Source organism: Schistocerca nitens, chromosome 2 (genome assembly GCF_023898315.1).
Source record: "Schistocerca nitens isolate TAMUIC-IGC-003100 chromosome 2, iqSchNite1.1, whole genome shotgun sequence".
Classification (NCBI taxonomy): Eukaryota; Metazoa; Arthropoda; class Insecta; order Orthoptera; family Acrididae; genus Schistocerca; species Schistocerca nitens.
Window position 1 is genome coordinate 891102316 of NC_064615.1, and position 16107 is coordinate 891118422.

A 16107-nucleotide genomic window follows, 5' to 3' on the forward strand; every position below is an offset into this window, starting at 1 on the left:
CTTTACGGTGAGTAGAAATCTAATCTTTTTTCCTAATATTGCTGATATTCCAACCTGGATTTACCCTCTGAATATTTGATTTAGATATCTCATACCCTCCAACAGCTGCAGCCCCTAATTACTTGTACAATACATTAAAAGCACACTTTATCTCTTACAGGCACAATAAATCCTTAAATTGGATCTTTTGTTAAGGTGAAAAGCACCATAAAAACTAAATTTGGAACTTACTTTACAAAAAGCTTGGCCAGTTTTAAAATACTGTAATTTTTATAACAATATTTAGGTTGATATTAATAGTATTTCATATCTCAACTTCAGAAAGTTAGAATAAGCCCATCATCACATTGTAAGAAAATTTTAGATACAAGTTTTCAGGTAATTTCTGTATTTGATATTACAATGACAAACATGCAGGCAATAAAAGAGACAGCGATAAATCGTGAAGAAAACTGGACTGTTATATCTTCTACCCCAGCTATCTGTAGGATGCAATACGAGATTGATTATAGGCCAGAGAATATTTAATTTGTATAAGATTACAGTGGAATAAAGAAGTGTCAATGGCTTGGTAGATCAGTGGGCAACAACCTGAAAATATATCATAGAACGGTTCCAAATTCAATTTGTCGTTTGTTAAGGACATTTTATGGCACCTAGGAGTTTCTCTCTGACAATGCTCTGGGTCTGTGAAGCATGCAATGCTGCAAAATGGTGCAAGTTTCCTTGTAACTGACAGGCAGAGTCATTTCTTACAGAGGAGAAAGTTAGAGCATACTACCCCTTATGGAACAACACATAACACGGGACTGATGTTCAAATCAACCTTCAGGCTGATGACTGCCTCAATCTCTAAAATCCATTAGCCCTGCCAATTATTGCAATTTTTCTGTTTCTGAAGGCACACTCTTAAATGAAACAAATGTGAAGCAATTACTTGCAATGAAAACACAAATAGCCTGCTACAGCTAGTAGTTACTTAATATATTTGATGACTTATTTTATAGCACTGTGTATGACAGCAATTTTACATGTAGGATTGTCATTTTTGAAGAAGCTTGCGAAGTATTTAGTACAGCATATGAAACAACCACCATGACACAAAATTATCATTTACAAATATAAGTGCAAACTAGAAACAGTATATATATGAACTGTAAACAAGACTTTACCTGTAAAGGCCCATGTTATACAGCCACAGCTGCTGAAACTTCACAAAATCCTCTGGGTTATCCCGAGAACGCTCCATCTGCTCTTGACAATACTGACTATCAGCAAGAAGACGTGACAGCTCAACAGCATATTTTAATTGTACTGTGCTTACTGTTTGTATAACTAGATCATATTCATCACTGAATACATTAATATTGTTGTCATCGTCATCATCATCTTCAGCACCAACATTATCACCATCTACATTAGGTAAATCATCTAGATTTGTAGAATTACAGGCATCATCACCGCCCTGCTGAAGTTCATTATCTGGGTTGTCATTTCCATCTCCTTTCAACCATTCTATGAAAAGTTCATCACTGACTGACTGTTTATCTATAAATGATGCAAGTTGTTTTTCAGTAAGTCCCATTTCCTTCAATGAATAAATACTGACTACCCCCCAGTTGTCAGACATTTTGTCTAGATCTCGTTGCAGAGAATGAATGTGATTGATGACATCTTGCATTTGTCTAAACATCTCCCTGGTATGTGATGTAGATGCTCTCACTCCACGAGATCGTCTAACTTCTTTCAGATTATATGGCTCTAGAGCTTTTGACTGTGATTGACCACCAATTCGAATTATTTTTGTTGTATATTGTAAAGTTCCTTCCAGGACTTGATCCAGGGCATGGTTAGTGTAGCATACTACAAGAATAGGTCTATGGTTACTGTTCCATACGTTTTGGTTGTAGAGAAAAGTTTCCATTATCTTCAACCCAAGGAAAGTTTTGCCTGTTCCTGGAGGTCCCTGTATTATTACAAACTCTTTTGTCAAAGCAGATTTGAATGACTTATATTGTGAAATGTCCAAGTTCAGATCATCTTCTGTGGGCCAAGCATTCATTTCAGTAACTGGAACCCCAAAATCATCAATGTTGTATATTACTGAAACTGGATTTGCAAGTATATACAGGGGCAGACCCACTTCTGTAATCCCATCAACAATATAAGGCTTCATTGGAAATTCTGTGAATGGCATGGTCTGCAATGCATTTAATACCTGCCTGTATGGTTCAAAGTAAACTTCACTTTCCGCTACTGTAAAAGTTCGATCAAATATATTGGTATCTATTTCGTCACAAAGTTCCACCACAACACAACCCTTCTCAAGCTGTTTCTTATCCCTGTCCAATACTGTACCAAAAAAGAAGGTTCCAAAATTGTCTTGTGTAAAACACAACAAAGAACCAAACATAAAACGTTTGGAATGTTCCCACTGAATGTTTTTCAGCTTCCTCTTAGTATCAAAATTTAATAACACACCCACTTTTTCTTTAACAGTTACAGTGTTTAAAAATTGAGCATCATGATACATTCGCACATTGTCAATCCTCTTAAATTTTTTCTTGCCTTGGAGACAATGTTCCATATATTGCGATATACCCTCACGTAAAGGACCCACAAAGTCTTCCCGCAACAAGCGGAACTGGACATCTAGATAATGTTCCACATCAATATATGCCCCCTTGATGATGCTAGGTCGCAAAAATGGTTTGTTAGCAAAATCTTCAGCAGTTGGGAATATACTGTAGTGCCTAAAATTATCAGGGGGCTGCAAATATTGGAGCTGCTCCATTTTGCTACTTTCTTTTATTGAATTACGTTCGTATTCTTCCCTCTTACTTTTTAGCTGGGCACTGAGGTCTTCAAGCTGCTTCTTAACATCATCACAGTTAATGTTCTGGTATCTCTGAGCTCCTTCTATAGACAGTTCTGTCATAATAAACAGATTATTAAATTTTTCACATGCAGTTTGCGGGAGCACATTAATAACTGTTTTATAAAATATTAGAAGATTTTCTAAGAATGGTAATATTTTCGATTTTCTTGATTGATGTTCAGTTGGGATTTTGTTGATTTGCCTTTCAAGCTGGTTTAAAAAGTGTGGCTGGCACGCTGCAATCAAAACAGTTGTTTTGTTGTGTTGAAAACCAACAACACAGACTTTCTCTGCAAGGATTCTTAATGTAAGATGTATTAAATCAGGGAACATTTCCTTTTTTAACATTTCATCAAACCCTGTTTTAGAGCTTGCTAATTTTACAACAACGTCCACAGGATCTTTATCAATAAGATTTTCTAGAAACTTATACCCAGTCCCTTTAATCGAGGTAGAAGATTTTTGCCTGTCTTCCACCTGTGATTTGTCCCTCACAAACCTAGAAGTAGTTTCGTAACTTTGATCTGCATGGGCACCCATTTTGTTTCTGCCCCTTGCTGCGACTGATTTGTCATTGGAATGTTGTACACTGGCTTCACAATTAGCTCTTGTTGAACTAGTGAGCCGATCATGTGAACTCCATCGAACAACATTTCCTCTTTGATTGCTGTCATGTGAGAAAAAATGACTAGAACTTCCAGGGTGTTTCGAACTGGTAGCAAAATGTTGTGGGACACCAACATTCTTACGTTTTGAAGGTAACCTGTCCGAAACACTTATGTCCACATTACTGCCTGTTTTCTTATTATTTCCCTGCTTTTCAGTTCTTGTAGTAGAAGACAGACTGGATGAAAAAGGACTTTGTGTGTCTTGCTCTTCTTGCCTTCTGCCATTGAGTTCAAATTTCTTTCGTGGGACAGACTGATGACGTCTGCGCTCTGTTCTTGTTCTGCTTTCCATATTGGCAGCATCAAGCACAGAAAACAACTTATCTGACAAACTTTCTGCCATATCTGCACCAAATTGTCCTGCAACAAAATTCAATAAAATACAATTAAAACATTGTATTCTCAAAAAGTCTATTTACTTACTACATTCTAGCAGAAATTTTCATGTATAATGTTTCAACAGAATATAATTTTGAGTTTCCTATAAGGAATTTGTCAAATGAAAATGAAACAGATAGAAAAAAAAACCGCACACCAAGGGTTCTGTACAAACTTAATTATGTGTACAGGGAGCAATAATTTCAAACAATGTAAACCCCAGGTAAGAACATAAACAATGTAGGAAAAGACAAGATTGCTACTTACTGTAACAAAGACATGTTAAGGTCCAGACAGGCACAATTAAAAGACACTTACATAAAGCTTTCAACCACAGCCTTCATCAGTAAGAGAGAGAGAGACAGAGGGAGAGAGAGAGAGAGAGAGAGAGAGAGAGAGAGAGAGAGAGAGAGAGACATACAACATTTATACACAACTCATGCACACATGACCGCAAACTCCACCTGTGCACGAGGTGTGCTTGTTTGTGTGTATCTCTCATTTACTGAGGAAGGCTGTGGCCGAAAGCTTTATGTAAGTTTCTTTTAATTGTGTCTGTCTGTAATGTAACACGATAATAATAATTTCATGTTGCATAGCGGCCTGGTGCAACACTTTCTATTGGACACCATTTTGGTGACTTACGTGTCCCTAAAATATCCCAGTTATCCAACTGGGGATAGGGGGCCTACAGTTTAATGTGGAATCTAAACCACATGTTTCTGATGACTCCTCATATCATTAAGAGGTGAAAGTTAAGTTAAACTGAAGAATCCATGGTCTGACCAAAATTCGAATCTGCGATCTGTTGGTTTCCAGCTATCTTCGTGGGCAGTAAGTGGTGGGGTTTTAAAAATGCTTTCATTAGGTTTCATAAAACTTTGACAAAGTATTTGACAAGTAATTATTATTATATGTTTTAACTTGATTTAACTACGCTTTATAAATTTTGTAAAGTTACTTTCCTACTTTATAAATTATCATTACTGTGGAACGGGTGAGCGGTTGGAAAATTTTACTACTAACGGAAATATAAAAGTGGGTAGTTGGTAGAAAAGGTTGACTTCCCATGATGTAGATGAATAACAGTGTCATGGACCATGAGATGCACTTTTTCTGCTGCATACATCTGTGAAATCACTCTAAGGATGCTAAGGAAATCTGAGCAGATGGTGAAATTATTCCATCACGTCTTATTGGTATCAATGTCTTTTGGAATACATACAATTATGTATTGAATACAATGAATTCGTAAGGGTAGGCGAACACTAAAATGATGGTCAGAGAAATGACTGACAACTCAAGATAGTCCCCCATTTAGACTAGACAGTATACACTGGAATGAAATAGTGGCATTTGTCTTCAAAAATGACTCGTATCTACACTACAAGTGCTATTTACAAGATGTAAAGAATTAATATTTTTCAGACCAGTTTCAAAAGGACTGCTCTTCATACAAATTCCAATGGATCTCATTGCTCATAATTCATTGTTAAAAACCATTCCAGGGTGCACAAGCAGCATTATAGGAAACGTGACATGCGATTGGAGTAGAAACTGGGTATTTCACTTGTCACACCCCGAGGAATTGTGCGGTTCCCCAGACGAGTACAGAGACTGTGAATGTGGCTTGTCCTAAATAACACCTTGGTCAACCTAAATCAGTCACTAACTTTCTTTAAGTAAGACAGACCAGCTTACAGATACACAGTAGAACCATAATAAAGCCGGGATTTTTCACAGTTGCTAAAAATTAGAGGAGAGATGTTCTGTACACTCCTGACAACTTACGGCTTCCACATTTTAGAATACTGTTCAGATTGGCAGGCAAAGGTTTCAGGCCCCTCTGGTATGGCAACTAATACTGATTTCCAAGAAATATAAGCCCCAGGAAGGAATGGATAGTGTCTTGAAAAAAAGAGGTTATAAGATTAAAATTAATGTAGTCAAATTAAATTAGGTGATGCTGATGGAATTAGATTACGAAATGAGACACAAAAAGTACTAGATGAGTACTGTGGATTTAGACAGCAAATTAACTGTCAAAGGCAGAAATAGAGAGGATCTAAATCTTAGATTGGCAACAGAAAAAAAGAGGAATATTTCAACATCAAATATAAATTTCAGTGTTAGGAAGTCTTTTCTGAAAATATTTGTTGGGAACTTGCGTGGGTTCCACGATGCCTTACACAGTGTAATTGCTTGTTTACTCACACCAGCGATGTTAAGGAAGGAGAGGCACACAGCAATCAGTCACAATCCCATTAGTTTTTGTAACTCTTGCATATCTAGATTTTGGCTACAAATAGCCATCTCCAGTGCTTTTGAGTTACATCCAACAAAATCACAGCAGTATAATCTTATTGGTGTACAGGCAGAAGGAGACTGATTGCTGTGTGCCTCTCCTTCCTACAGTCTACAGTCACTGTGCACAACAGTTCCTTATGGAATCAAAGTTGGTTCGGTGATGTTAGTTTCTGTAGTAACCACAGGGTAGAAGTCAGCGGTTGTGGTTGAAAGTCAATGATTGTGTCTACTGCAGACTCGATAATAGCCGTAATTACAATGATCAGTCATACAGTATATTATTATTAGGAGAGGATATAGAGGAGAACTATGTTAAATACTATATGAGTGAATATTACGACAACATTCACATCTACCACATCAGTCATGTTTTGAATGTACTGTTGTATATATATGAGCAATCAGAGTGCCGTGTGACAATTCATATTCCATTTTTCTCCTGTACCAAAATGAAATGATCGTGTGGCATTTGTGACTAGGAGACCAGGTCTAAGGATTGTTCAGACATCTGGTGCATTACAACAACATAAACACACAGTAACTGAGCACAGAAAACTCAGACACAGCATGGAATTGAACCAAGGGCTTCGGGATCTTCAGAAAGCGACACAAACCACTAGACCACAAGCTGTGGACTGTGTTACAATGAACTATCATTAGGTTTGTAGGATGACGTGACGACTGTCACTTATTTGTCTTGAAAATTCTACTATGGGACCAAAACTCATACCAATATTAACATGCAGCTCTATAATAGCACTGTAATGTCTCCCTTTCTGAACCAATCACCTTCTTCCACAATTTAGGAGAAGACAGATTGTTACTTACTGTAAAGAAGACACATCAAGTTGCAGAAAGGCACAATTAAAAGAGACACTTACATAAAGCTTTTGGCCACAGCCTTCATCAGTAAAAGAGAAACACACACAAACTATTCACACACATAAGCAAGCATGCCTCATGCACACACGACTGCCAGCTCCAGCATTTTGGGCTGAAATGCAACTATCACTGGGATGTAAGCAGAAATATGGAGGGGGCAGGGAAGGGGAGGGATGTAGTGTACAGCTGGGGGAGGGAGACAAATGCTGTCTGGTGGAGAGTGCAGGGGCTAGACTGCCAACAGGTGCAGTGTCAGGATGTTGTAGGCAGGGGGGAGGGGGGGGGTAAGGAGTAAAAAAGGAGAGGACTGGGGAAAGATGGATGGAGGCATTAGCAGAGGGCTGCAAATAAACAGGGATTGGTCCTCACAGATCTGGTACTGCAAAAACACATCTCCATGGCATTCTAGAACCATCTCTGCTGCCTCTGCAATCTGTACTCAATACATCAAATCTCTGCAATTAAATACCTTGCTCTCCAGCACCTGGAGGAGCATTCCAGACACCACCTCCATAAGTTATCCAAATTGCTGATATCTTACTGCCACCTTGGAACCCCACTATCCAACCCCAATCGTACCCCCAGTGTTCCTCCTTGACCACCCCTCATAGCAGCTAAACCCTGCCAAGCTGATCTTTTCAACTTGCCACATCCCCCAAAACTCCCTACCAACTCACCACCAAATCCAGAGCCAAAACATTCCTGTGACACTGTTGTTAACCTGTCCACCAAAATGCTCAGCTCCACAGAAGTTTCAGTCAAAACAAATCCTGATCAAATCGTCCTATGTGCAGGTTCCACCACTGTTGCTATGAATCACACAGTGACTACCTGGTAGAAGGCCTTCAACAATTATCTGAACCCTCCATCTATAAACTCTGCCAGAGTGATCCCACGTGAGACATCCAACACAAACTCCAATCCCTGCTTAATTCCTTAGGTCCTTCCCAGAACATCTTCCCTGAATCCATTTCCCTCCTCACCTCTATGACATGCTGCATGTCCACCTTCTACATGTTCCCTAAAATCCACAAACCCAACAATCCTGGATGCACCATTGTATCTGGTTATTATGCCCCCACTGAAGGAATTTGTGGCCTCACTGACCAACGCCTTCAACCTACTGCCTGCATGTCTAGCTTCCCACATCAAACACACCAACCACTTCCTTCACTGACTCTCCACCATCCCCACCCCTTTACCTCCTGGATCTGTACTTGTCACTGTTGACTCAAAATCCGTATACACCAATATTGTGCCTGCCCATAGTCTTACTGCTACTGAACACTGCCTTTCCCAACAACCTTGACACTTAAAACCCACTACATCATTCCTTGTACACCTCACTAACTTTGTCCTAACCCAGAACTACTCATTTGAAGGAAAGGAATGTAAACAAATCTGCGACACAACCATGGGCACCTGCATTATACCCCTGTATGACATCCTTTTCATGGGCTGCCATCTAGAGACTCCCTTGCCTCCCAAAACACAAAACCCCTGGTCTGGTTCAGATTCATTGATGATATCTTCATAATCTGGACTCAGGGCCAAGACACCTGACACCCTATCTCCGTTCCTTCACAACCTGAACACTTTCCCTTTCATATGCTTCAACTGGTCATCCTCAACCCAGCATGCCACTTTCCTTGATGTTGACCTCCTCCTCTCTGATGGCTCCATATGCATCTCTTTCCACATTAAACCCACCAACCACCAACAGAATCTGCATTTTGTCAATTATCATTCTTTTCAGACCAAAAAATCCCTCCCATACAGCCTGGCCACCACCCTCGGGCAGTGCATCTGTAGTGACAGAAACTCCTTTGCTCAGTATGCTGTGGGCCTCGTCAAGGCCTTCATAGATAGGCACTACCCCCAGACTGAGTCCGCAAACAGATCTCCCACGCAATTTCCCCTCACACCCCCAATCCTCCCACAACCTGCAAGAACCAGACACAAAGGAGTGTCCCCTTCATCACCCTGTACCACCATGGACTGGAACAACTGAACCACATCCTTCGTCAGGGCTCTGAATACCTATAATCACGCCCTGAAATGTGGGACATCAATCTCAACCCCGGAGCAAAACCTGCCTAATCCACTCACCCAGCACTTCCTGTTCCAGTCCTGTCACAGGTTTATTCTGCCCCAACAGGAGCCGGACCATCTGAGAAAGCAGCAGTCATGTTATTTACCAACTCTGCTGCTATTATTGCACAGCTTTTTATATTGGTATGACTACTAACCATTTGTCTACCAGGATGAACGACCACCGCTATACTCTGGCCAAGAGGAAAGTAGACCACCCTATGGCACAACATGCAGCTGAACATAACACACTTTATTTCAATGGCTGCTTCACTATCCAAGCTATCTGAATCCTTACCTCCACCACCAGCTTTTCTGAACAGCGCAGATGGGAGTTATCCTTACAACACATTCTCCGGTCCTGTAGTTATCCCAGCCTCAGCCTACGGTAACATACTTCCCCACACCCTTCATCCATCAGTTTCCACCCCCTGTCATGTCATCTCCATCCCATTCTCATCCCCCACCTTGTTTATTTGCAGCCCTCTACCAAAGCATCTGACCATCTTTCCCCATCCCTCCCCTTTTTCCCCACCTCTCTGCCCTACAACCTTCTGACACTATACCTGTTGGCAGTCTAATCCCTGCACTCTACACCACACAGCATATATCTCTCCCCCCACTTGCACGTTACATCTGTTTCCCTTCCTTGCCCCCTCCAGACTGCAGCATGCATGCCACGTGATAGTTGCTTTCCAGCCCAAGATGCTGGAGCTGGTGGTTGTGTGTGCATGAGGTGTGCTTGCTTGTGTGTGTGAATGGTCTCTCTCTTTTACTGATATAGGCTGTGGTCAAAAGCTTTACGCAAGTGTCTTAACTGTGCCTATCTGCAACCTGACACGTCTTCTTTACGGTACATAGCAATCTGTCTTTTCGTACACTGCTGACATTCCTACATGGAGTTCTCATTGTTTAATCATCTTCATCCATTAGCCAAGGTCATGAACTAACTTTAGGCTTCTTTCTTTATTTTAATTAACAATCCCAGAAATTCTAGCAGGGAGTGTTAAAAATGTAACCTTACATGAAAGTGAAATATGGATAATAAACAGCTAAGACAACAGGAGAATAACCTCTTCTGAAATGTGATACTACACAAGAATGCTAAAGATTAGATGGGTAAATCATATAACTAATGAAGAGGTACTGAATCAAATAATGGAATTAAGAACTTTATGGCAAAACTTGAATAATGTGAGGGATATGTTGACATTACACATCCTAAGGCATTAAGCAATAATTAATTTGGTAATGGAACAAAGTGGAAGTGGGTCAGTGTGCGAAAAATTGCTGTGGGAGTCCAAGCCTTGAATATAACAAGCAGGTTCAAATGGATGTAAGTTGCAGTGGTTATACTGAGATGTAGAGACAAGCAAAGAACACACTCGCACAGAAAGATTTTTCAAACTACTCTAAACAAAATGAAGCCCGAGGACCCAACAATCTTTAAAATTTAAAATTCTGTCCATCCTTGTAATTCTGAGTGGTGAAAAACACAACTTGAAAGACAATTAAAAATATCACACAGATTTTTCAGTTGTTGTTGTTGTGGTCTTCAGTCCTGAGACTGGTTTGATGCAGCTCTCCATGCTACTCTATCCTGTGCAAGCTTCTTCATCTCCCAGTACCTACTGCAACCTACATCCTTCTGAATCTGCTTAGTGTATTCATCTCTTGGTCTCCCTCTACGATTTTTACCCTCCACGGTGCCCTCCAATACTAAATTTGTGATCCCTTGATGCCTCAAAACATGTCCTACCAACCGATCCCTTCTTCTAGTGATACAGTAAAGCTGCATGTCCTCGGGAAAAATTACGGCTGTAGTTTCCCCTTGCTTTCAGCCGTTCGCAGTACCAGCACAGCAAGGCCGTTTTGGTTAATGTTACAAGGCCAGATCAGTCAATCATCCAGACTGTTGCCCCTGCAACTACTGAAAAGGCTGCTGCCCCTCTTCAGGAACCACATGTTTGTCTGGCCTCTCAACAGATACCCCTCCGTTGTGGTTGCAACCTATGGTACGGCCATCTGTATCGCTGAGGCACGCAAGCCTCCCCACCAATGGCGAGGTCCATGGTTCCTGGGGGGGATTTTTCAGTAGAAAATCTAAAACCAGTATTAACTGCCCATATCTCAGATCTCTGATTAGTTAAACACAAAATCTGTTTGACTGCTGGGTAGCTGGAAGAAGAATAGAAATTTAACACACTGTCCATAAATAAACACTCCACTTGGCTCCTTCCCGTGAATGCAATTGCTATAAAACAGAATCCATAGTAAAGCTGGACGTTGTATCAAAAAGTTGATCTGGAATATTAAGCCTTCAGGTGGTACTGTTGGCCTTCTCAAAACCAAAGAAAATACTTGTTAGGTGGTGCCTGCTCAAGTAAACATGGAGTTTATCTGCCTCTGCACAATCAGGTTGTCAATGATAATGTGTTTTTCCACTGTTGTGGTCTTCAGTCCGAAGTGGAAGCTGCCTCAGCTCTCAATAACTACTGCAACCTCTACAGCCTTTTGATCTTCTAAGAGTTCTCGAAATATAATTCATTATTTATATAATATATAAATATATTTGTATAACCCATATCTTGAATGATTTATATATGTTCCACCAGATAAGAAGGAACTACTAAAAGTCATTCAAGACACGAAAACCAACAAAGCAGCAGGTGAAGATGGAACTGTCACAAATTTGTGGAACCAATGGCTAACAGAAATCCACTGTAGTGTTAAATGAATCATGCAAAACGTGCAACTGACAGAAGAAATTCCAGAGGAATGGAAGTGCACATTGATTCATCCTTTACATAAAATAGGATATAAAACTGATTTCAACCACTGTTACCATGCCGCATACAAGATCCTTTCCAAACTGCTACTTAGCAGGCTAAAGAAATATCTAGACAACAAGGCTGGGGAGACATCATGGTAGATTTTGAAAGAGAAGGTCATGTGTGGAACAAATCCTGATTCTTAAGCTCATAATCCAAGACAGTAGCAGGATGCATGCCTTATGATGCTGTGTATGTGAACACAAAAAAAGCATAAAACTCTATTGTCAGACAATCTCTGTTTCAAACACTGGAACATCCTGTCATTAGTACGTCACTTCTGATGACATTTTCTCCACATGTCCTCTTACAAACTTCTTAGAACATTGCAACAGAACTCTTCATTTACAGTGTGACCAGAAGGAACAAATTCTGGCATGAACAATGCCGCAAATATAAAGAAAACTGGTCAACAGACTTACTGTTATTGTTTCAAGCTTAATTTGGCCAAGGGGAAGACGCCTTCATTGAAACAATTGCTGCTTAGTTTTAGGGTCAAAGTCATAAAGCCATCTATCGTCATTGGTGACAACCTTGAAAGAAAGTTTGGATCACCTGGAAGCATATGTTTAAATTTCCTGTTTACTTTTACATGTGGTTCCTTCTGGTATCCTTGACGCAGATGTGGTGCTAACTGCACCACAATCCTTCTCATGTTTAATTCTTATGACAGGATATATTCACATGTTCCGTAACTTACTCCCAAGATGTTGCAGAGGTCTCTGATGGTCTGTCTGTGATCTTACATAATCAGATCCTTCACTTTCTATTTTCTTCTGTTAATACTACTTGACACCCTATAAGAACAGTTGCCATAAATAGCTGATGTTCGCCTATTTTGGAAATGCTTGGTCAGTCATAAGACTGTATCTGACAAACAGTCTTCTCTACAAAAGCTTACCCAAATAAAAAAATAAAAAAAAAATTAAAAAAGCTTTATACAGACATGCAGCTCTTATTGTAAAATCACAAACTTGCAAGAACACGATAATGAAAATTTCTCACCAACATCTAACCAAACTACTCTGTTCACAGTCACACAGCACGTATGGGGAGACACCTAGCGGTATTTGCTGGTATTTCAGTTTCCTCACACAAATTTGCAAACAGAATTCAAAAGTCAGGAACATTTTTTAAACAAACTTTCATTCATGAAGCCACAAAATTACTGACTTTTTACATTCCAAGGGTACATTTACACTGTGACCTCACTGCTTGCGCATCACCAGCAGTGATGAGACAAGCTCACTAAGTTTTACTGAGGCTTTTAAACTGCAGTGTTGCTGATTGATCCACTGCTCACTCTGATCCCCACAAGGTGAAGATACCAAACTGGTTTTCATTTCAAGCAGTGAACTATGGAAACCATCCTGGAGTGTGAGCTGTCACTGGCTGCTTCAAGGTCATACCAATCTTGACTTTGATAATTTGACTGCTGCTTGTTACACTGTTTCTTGGGCACCATAAGCTGTGTTTGATGTGAACTTTGGAAATAATCTCAAGTGTGAAAATTATAGCTGATGATGGTACACAATTTTTTTCAGCTGGATCTGAACACAAAGCTAAGTCCAGAGGCATGACAGATGTAGCACACAAAGTATATGTAGATAAAAATATTGTTTCAGAGTGAGTTCTACTTGGTCTACAACAAAAATTTCATTAACAATATGCAGTGTGGAGATTTTGCATTAAGGAGGTGCACTCAATCCTCTTTTTTCCTTCCTTGCCAACTGCTACATTTTTGTCATGACTGCTACATGTTTGTCATGAAGGAATCACTGCCACAGCCATCAAACAATATACAGAACATATTTTTTGCTGTTTGCCACTGAAAGTAATGTATTCAACTAGCAATGTGGCCAGGTGCAGGATAAATGCTCTTAAGATCCAGACAAGGTAGTGAGGTGATAATTGCTGGGGGCTAAGTCTGGGCTGTACGGTGGATGGGGCGTAACAGTCCACGCAAGTTTCTTCAAAAGCTCCTGTGTTTGTCAAGCGAGGTGGGGTCGAGCGTTGTCGTGAAGAAGCACTACTCCCTCCTTCAGTCAACCTCTCTGGGGATTTTGGATTGCTCGCCGGAGTTTGGTCAATGTTTCACAATATCTTTCTGAGTTTATTGTCCCAGGTTGCATGATCCCAAAACACAGTCACCATAACCTTTCCTGCTGATTGCGTTTGTTAGAATTTCTTTGGTAGCGGTGAACCGAAGTGAAGCCACTGTCGAGATTGTTGTTTTGTTTTGGGGGTCTAATGAAACACCCACGTTTCATCTCCCATGATCATAAGAGTACAACAACTTCTCTTTGTTGCCTTCCCCTTCACACTGTTGAAGAAACTTGTGAGCACAGTCAAGGCATTGCTCCTTGTGTCCATCAGTCAGCATCTGGTGGACCCAGCGAGCACACACCTTGCAATAACCCAACGTTTCTGGTAAAGTTCTTTGAATTGTGCCATGGGAAGCTTCAGGAATGCGTTCAACAAGTTCACGGACAGTGACTATCCAATCTTTGAGCAGCCCACTGTTGATCTCCTGGACAATTGCATCCGTAACGGGCCGTCTTCCACTCCGTTCTTCATCGTGAACTTCTGTGCGACACTCAGCAAAAGCCCTGCACCATTCGCGGACATGCTGAACGGACATGCACTCTTAACCATAAACCTCAGTCAGATGCCAATGAATCTTCAACGGGCGGTAACTTCCTTGTGTGGGGAAACCGGACTACTGTTTGAACCACGCACTTGGTGAGAGCGGCGATCAACACTTTCATCTCTGACGGCTGCCAAGCCAACAATGAGTGACGTAGCGAATCTCGGATGGGTGGGCTGGAAGGTGGAGGAACTACTGTGCACAGCACTACTGTCAGATTCAGCCTTGCACCTTCCCTAGAGGCTGTAGCTTGTTGGGAACCTTACTTTTGGTACAGCCCTTGTACAATAGGGGAAATTAAGTTGGGTCTAACTCCCTACCAAGAAGTGAAAAGAAAGGCATGTACTCCTCAGAACAAAATTTTGGAATGGCAAAGTGGTGAAATGGACAGATTGCACTTTCTGAAATGCGTCTTGTACAAGTACTTTCTGATGTATGTGTTGTACAAAACTGAAATGTTATCATTAACTTGCAAATACATGAATAAAACTACTTGCAACTGAAGCATATTATTAAATAAATTCTGTTCTTATCATACATTTTTGTCATCTTTTTGTCAGTTATGTTATTTACAAGAATAATTTACATTTTTGTAATAGAAATGTAACAACAGAGTGCGCACACAATAATTTATCCCATGCCTGCTCAGACAGCATGGAGACAATGGCAGTGGTGGGGGCCTCGATCATGAAAAGCCATTGCACAGTAGAGGGCGGTGGGGATGGGAGTGGGGGGGGGGGGGGGGGGATGCAATTAGACACTCTAAGCTTCCACACAAATGCATACCTTACATAATTTGCAAGCTACAGCTAACAAGTCTGCAAACAGTTGATTTACGGAGTTCACAAATTCCTGCTCTTCTTGCTGTCTTCTAGAATACAACAGCATTTTGCTCTTATGATAAGAAAGGTAGTGAGGTTTGTTTTCTAGAATACAACAGCATTTAACTCTTATGATATGAAAGGTTTACAACTGACTGACTGCACTTGAAGCTCCACATTGCCAAGAGACTGTCCCCAATTGCGAGGCAGCACTCCTCATTCCACTTGAGAATAACAGGCTATGTTCTTATTTGTCCTGAAGGGTTTGGCACAGAGGCATCAACAGCATGGTGGGTAATGTGGATGATGTGATCAACTCATTCCTGAATGCTGTCTCTATGTTGAAATACATCAACTGGCTATAATAATACAATAATTAGTTTGCCTTGCTGCACACTCATCCTGATAGCTGTACTTAGGGAACTGCTCTGTGTGGTGTATGTATCCAAATAAAGAAGTCATAATTGGAATGTAGACTGCAAACTGCTCTCCACTGAGCAGCGTGCGTAAGTGAGGGAGATGTAATGATAGATTGATGGAGGATAACCTTCTTCTAACCAGTCTTTCATCAACTCAGCCAGGGGACATGTGGTAGCAGAACTCC

The 16107-nt window shown here is 40.6% G+C and overlaps 1 protein-coding gene across 2 annotated transcripts in view; it reads right to left on the reverse strand.

Annotated features, from left to right (window-relative positions):
• Window positions 1–16107, reverse strand: part of LOC126237203 (NFX1-type zinc finger-containing protein 1-like) — a 291063-nt gene that overhangs the window by 225707 nt on the left and 49249 nt on the right. For both annotated transcript variants that reach the window (XM_049947084.1, XM_049947083.1), the window contains one exon: window positions 1173–3906. In XM_049947084.1, coding sequence (XP_049803041.1) covers window positions 1173–3889 — 2717 coding nt within the window. In that variant the 5' untranslated portion in view covers window positions 3890–3906. The remainder of the gene's footprint in view (window positions 1–1172; window positions 3907–16107) is intronic.